Source organism: Aotus nancymaae, unplaced genomic scaffold (genome assembly GCF_030222135.1).
Source record: "Aotus nancymaae isolate 86718 unplaced genomic scaffold, 86718_ANA_hifiasm-v0.15.2.pri h1tg000064l_1, whole genome shotgun sequence".
NCBI lineage: Eukaryota > Metazoa > Chordata > Mammalia > Primates > Aotidae > Aotus > Aotus nancymaae.
In genome coordinates this window covers 30,030,659-30,036,712 of record NW_026988479.1, presented here as the reverse complement: position 1 = coordinate 30,036,712, position 6,054 = coordinate 30,030,659, and the positions used below count along the sequence as shown (strand labels likewise).

The 6,054-nt window shown below is 42.2% G+C and overlaps 1 protein-coding gene across 1 annotated transcript; it reads right to left on the bottom strand.

Annotated features, from left to right (window-relative positions):
- Nucleotides 1-517: 517 nt before the first annotated feature.
- On the bottom strand, nucleotides 518-4,147 carry KIF4B (kinesin family member 4B). The gene is given in 3 exon segments (XM_012450435.3): nucleotides 518-2,530; nucleotides 2,532-3,160; nucleotides 3,163-4,147. Coding segments are annotated over 3 exon segments (3,624 nt in total). The 5' UTR covers nucleotides 4,145-4,147.
- Nucleotides 4,148-6,054: the final 1,907 nt, after the last annotated feature.

Below are 6,054 nucleotides of genomic sequence, written 5' to 3'. Positions count from 1 at the left end.
AGCTGGATGTGGTGGTGCGTGCCTGTAATCCCAGCTACTCAGGAGGCTGAGGCAGGAGAATTGCTTGAACCTGGGAGCAGACATTACAGTGAGCTGAGATAGTGCCACTGCACTCCAGCTTGGTGACAGAGTGAGACTCTGTCTCAAGAAAAAAAAAAAGGAAAAAGAAAAAGAAAGCCTTGGCTTCATCGCCATCAGGAGACAACCTGAACTGCTCACAGATAAGAGAGAACTTGAACATAGTGAGGACTAGTTCCTGATGAGTCATTAGGAAAGTCAGTTGGGTCTCTCTTCAGTAGGTGGCCTAGCACCCCTCTGGAGGACAGAAAGCAGTCATCTGGGGCTGGAGGCTGAGGGCCAACATCCAACAGAAGTTATCTTCTTCCCAGTAACACTTTGCTCCTTTTTTCAACAGCAAGAAACCTGAAATCCAGAGAAGTCATCTTAAAAATCCCTTCGGCTGCAACCTGAAAGCAACTCCCAAGCCAGACTTGGGGTAGAGATCATGACTCCAATTTCAGTGGGCCTTTTCTTTCATAGGGGAGCAGGCAGAGAAGAAACTGGTGTTGCTGGCTCGAGCTCATTTCCTTTTTTTCCCTGGAGCCTTATTTTCTTGGTATTCTGTTACACCTTTCAACTCTGGGAGGTGAAAAGGGAAGGGAGCTGGAGCAGTCTTCTTTGACAGTACCTGCTCTATGTTGAACATCTCTTTCAGGATCTTGCTGTTGGGGGTGGCACAGATGGGGCTAAAGAAGCTCAATCCTGGGGTCACCTCAGTAGGATCCTCCAGTTTTAAGGAGTCTTCAGAATCCTGGGTCCATTCAACAGTGTCCAAGCTATCCTTGCCTTGCTGGTGGTTCTGACACTTTGTGGGGTCACAGCAACAGCCCACACCACAGTCGGACTTTTGTTTCCTGCACCCACACTGCTTGTTCCCACATCAGCCCTTGCAGGAACACCCTTGCATGTTCTTCCTGGACACCTTAACTAATTTTGTTGGCTTTCATTCCTCATCATCCCCCTCATCACTGTCAGCACCACGATCACCGTCCTCATGCTCATTCACAGAATCTGAACAATATTTTAGATCCTCGATGTCCATGCTTTGCTCAAGAAGCTCAACTTTTCTAACATGAGAAGGTTTTGGCTTAGGTGGGATATATTCAAAAGAAGAGTCTGGAAATAGAAGGGTATCCTTAGGAAGATGCTTCTGTCTGCTGGCTACCTGGAGAAGGGTCAGTTTCTGCTTGATGATTCCATTCTCTCAGAGAAGCTGCTGATTTTGCTCACACACTTCTCACATCTTCTCGAGTTCTACATCCTGACACTTCAGTGAGCTCAGCAGCTGCTTTCCCTTTTCACCGACTGATTCCTCTAACTGTTTCTCTGCTATTTGGCTTTGCTCCAGCCAGCTGAAAAGGTACAGCACCTTCTCTTGGTGCTGTTGCTCCATTCTGACCAGCTGAGCTTGTAACTCTGTCTCTATCTCAGCAAAATGATTTCATTCCTCAAACAACATCTTCTGCATGTCAGCACAGCAGGCCTTGCTGTGTCTCAGGCTGTTTTCAAGTTTGGTGACATGTATTTTGGAGGAGACCAGCTCTCCAATCAAATATTTCAGTGCACACGTGGCTTTCAGAATGGTGACAATATTCTCCCAGCATTGTTTTGGCCTGTCTTCACTTTCTGCATCAAGCAGCTTCTGCTGTAGGTCAGCAATCTGAGCACTCCTGAGTTCCATTTCAGTCTCTAGGCTTTTGATCTGATTTGTAATAGAATCTTCTGACTCCAAAACTTGACCACACACTTCAGTAAGAGAGAATGTATGCCTCTGGAGTTTAGGAAGTGGAGTCTCCCCAGATTCTCTTTTTCCTTTGAGGTGAGCCACATCCTGAGCCAGGATCTTTTTATCTTCAAGGAGGTCTTTCAGATGGTGTTTGACTTCCTCAGTACTGACCATAATCTCAATTTCATTTCCAAGCCAGTTCTTCACTTGAGCTGCAATGCCTTCCATTCCATGGCTCTGAGTCTGTTTCTGCTTATCTGTGGCCTCCCATTGTTTCTGGAGAGCATCCTTGAGACACTTGTTGGCAGCTGCTTCCTCCTCTGTTTTATGTCTGAGCACACTGGATTGTTTCTTGAAGTTTCTTTCAAGTTTGAGCAGCTCATATTGCCTCTTATGATCTCGTCCTTTTAATTGTATTATTTCCTTGTCTTTTTTCTGCTTCCACTGTCTAAACTTCTCAGCATCCTCTTTCATTTAATGCATGAACTGTACCCACTGTTTTTTCATCATCTGTATCTCCTGGTTCAGTTTGGAGACAGTACGCTCTGTGGATTCCTTTAGTTTCAGAAGTTTGGACTGCTCATTCAGTTTCTTCTTCAGATCAGCTATTTGGCCCTCCAGCTCCTGGAGATGTTTGCAGTGGCACTCACTCAACTTGGCTTGGTTGACATCCTTCTTTGCTGTCTGAAGTTCAAGAACCAATTCTTCCTTTTCCTTTTGTAGATGGATGACTTCTAACTCTAGATTTTTTAATATTATCCTGGTATTGAAACTGAATGGGCTGCAGTTGGCTGTCATTCTGAGTCATCTTTCTAAGTAGGGCCTCTTTCAGTGCAAGGGCGTTATTCAACTCAACCAGCTCCTTAGACATCTGAGCTTGACAGAGAGCATGCTGAGTGGTAAAAGCATCAGAAGACCTGCTCATCTCTACAGTGATTTCCACTTGAGTTTCTTGTTCCACCACAGTTTCAATGGCTGCAGCCATGCAAGCAACAGTTTCATCCGATAACTGGGTAATCAGTTGCTGCAGGTTACAAATTATCTCTACATTTTCTTTCAATTCCTGTTCTTCCAAAGTCTCCACTAGCTTTTGAAGATCCAGTTTGCAGGCTGCATGCTGCCTGAGCTCTTCTAGCTTGGCATTCATTTTTTCATTCACTTGTTCTGTCAAAATGATCCTCTCCAACATCTGGGCTGTCTGACCAGCTGCCTCGCTCAGACCACAACTTAATTTTTCATTCTCCTCTATCAGGGACTGATTCTTCTCCATCAGGGATTATAGATTCTCTGATGGTTCCACATTTCTCGATCCAGGCAGGGTACCTCCATGGGCATCTAGCAACAAGACTTGTAGCTGTTGTACCTGTTGCTTTAACGAAGAGTATTTAATGTTTCCTCTAGATTGGAGTCAGCAGGACTCACACAGGCTATCATAAGAGTATGGCTATTACCTCCTAGAGAGTCTTGAAGCAGTCGAGTCAACTTGGAATCTCTGTAGGGCACAAAGCCAACCTTTTTGTCATCTCCAAGAGCACTGATTACATTTCCCAGGCATAGGAGGCCTCAGTTAATATTAATACCCTCTTTTAGATGATCCCCTTTAGCTTTGGTTTTCTTGTGTCTTTCTGATCCAGCGAGGTCTACAAGATGCAGCTTGGAGTGAAAGCTGCTATTCCTGTCACTTTTCTTTCTTTGCTCTACAGGGATTGTAAAGATGGCATGAGATAGGGATGACTGGGAGTTCATAGCTGTGGAGGCCACAGTCCTAGAGTTATTGCCCTGCTCCAAACAGGAAACAGTATCCAAGGCAACTAAAACAGTCTTCTCAGTGAGTCCCACAATCTTTATGCCTTCCTTAGGATCCTCCCATATATTTATTTGAGCTTTTTCACAAGATGGGAACAGGAGATCCAAAATTTCTTCATTGTAAATCTCTAAGTAAGACACTTTCAGAGTAAATTCAAAGTCATTCTTTTTATCAATTTCTTTGAAGAGCAGTTGTATTACTCTAGGAATAACCCCAACAGTTGGATCATTCTCTTGCTCTGTAGTGTATGCACCTCTCATTGAATAGGTTTTTCCAGAGCCAGTCTGCCCATAAGCCAGGACCATAGCATTATATCTTTTAAATATGCCTTTTATGAGCAGCACCACCGCTGTATTGAAGAGTTCTTCCTGTTCAGTAGAGGGGTCAAACACAAAGTCATAGGTGAAGGATTTATCAGTACCAACCACCACCTGAGGCTCCCCGGCCACAAAGGAAAGGCACATCTGGCAGCCCTCGCTAATCTCTTTGGGGACCAGAGGGCGACAACACAGTGCCACTCTTACAGGATTTCCCTTCACCTCTTCCTTCATGATCGTATCTCATAACCGTCTCAAACTAAATGTCCCTTCTCCGTCCTTTACCGGGTCTCCCACCGCCTGGTCCCAGCTGGAGCTTTAACTGCTAAGTTTCAAAACCCATCTGAGATGCCAACCAATTGCATTGCAGATGGCCAGAGGGCAGAGCATGCACGTCAGCTTGTGCAGGCCCGCGAGGTGAGAAGGGGAGGGTAAGCCAAGACATTTTTTTAACCAACAAGAGAAAAATGTCCCAGAACTAATAAGTGAGTATAGCATAAAGTTTCAGGCTACAAGGTTAATAAACAAAAGTAAATTGGTTTCCTATATACCAACAGTGAATAAGTGATATTTGAAATTGAAAGCACAATACCACTTACATTAGCACTTAAAAAATGAAATAGGTATAAATCTAACAAAATATGTATAAGATCTACATATGGAAAACTACAAAACTCTGATACACAAGATCAAAGGAGAACTAAATAAATAGAGAGATATTTTATGTTCATGGATAGGAAGACTGAAAATCATAAAGATATCAGTTCTTCCCAAATTGATCTATCCATTCAATGCAATTCAAATAAAAATTCCAGCAAGTTATTTTGTGGCTATTGACAAACTGACTCTAAAGTTTATATAGAAAGGCAAAAAAAAAATACAATAGCAAACATAATATTGGAGGAGAAGAATAAAGTCATAAGACTGACACTACCCAACTTCGAGACTTACTGTAAAACTACAGTAATCAAGACAATGTGGTATTGGCAAAATAATAGATAAATAGATCAATGTATTAGAATAGAGAGACAATATAGATACAGCAAATAGACCCACATAATATAGTCAATTTGTTCTTTTCCAAAGGAGCAAAGGCAATACAATGAAACAAAGATAGTTTTTTCAACAAATTATACTGGAACAACTGAACTTCTGCATGCAAAAAAGAGGAAGAAAGAAGAAAGAGGAGGAGGAGGAGGAATGGGAAGGGGAAGGAGGAAGAAGAAGGAGAAGGAGAAGAAAGAAGAAAAAGGAAGAAGAAGGAGGAGGAGGAGAAGGAGGAGGAGGAGGAGGAAGAAGAAGAAGAAGAAGAAGAAGAAGAAGAAGAAGAAGAAGAAGAAGAAGAAGAAGAAGAAGAAGAAGAAGAAAGAAGAAGAAAAGAGAAGAAGAATCTACAATCAGACCTTACAGCCTTAACAATTCCCTCAAAATGGATCATAGTCCTAACTGGAAAATATAAAACCATTAAACTCCTAGAAAATAAAACAGGAGAAAACCAAATGAACTTAGATATGATGATGACTTTTTAGATATAACAGCAAAGCTACAATCCATGAAATATGTCCTTAATAAGTTTCATTAAAATTAATAACTCCTACTCTTCAAACAAAACTGTCAACGGAATAAGAAGGCAAGCCATAGACTGAGGGAAAATATTTGCAAAAGACACATCTGATAAAGACATGTTATCCAAAATACACAAATAACTCTTAAAATGCAACAATAAATAACTAAATAAATGACCTGATTTTAAAATGGACCAAAGGCTTTAACAGACATGTCATAAAAGAAAATATAAACATGGCAAATAAGCACCTGAAAAGATGTTCCACATCATATTTGGTCAGAAAAATGTAAATTAAAACAATAAGGGCCGTGTGCGGTGACTCACACCTGTAATCCCAGCACTTTGGGAGGCCAAGACGGGTGGATCACGAGGTCAAGAGATCGAGACCATCCTGGCCAACATGGTGAAACCTTGTCTCTACTAAAAATACAAAAATTAGCTGGGCATAGTGGTGCATGCCTGTAGTCCCAGCTACTCGGGAGGCTGAGGTAGGAGAACTGCTTGAACCCAGGAGGTGGAGGTTACAGTGAGCTGAGATTGCATCACTGCACTCCAGCTTGGGGACACAATAAATAAA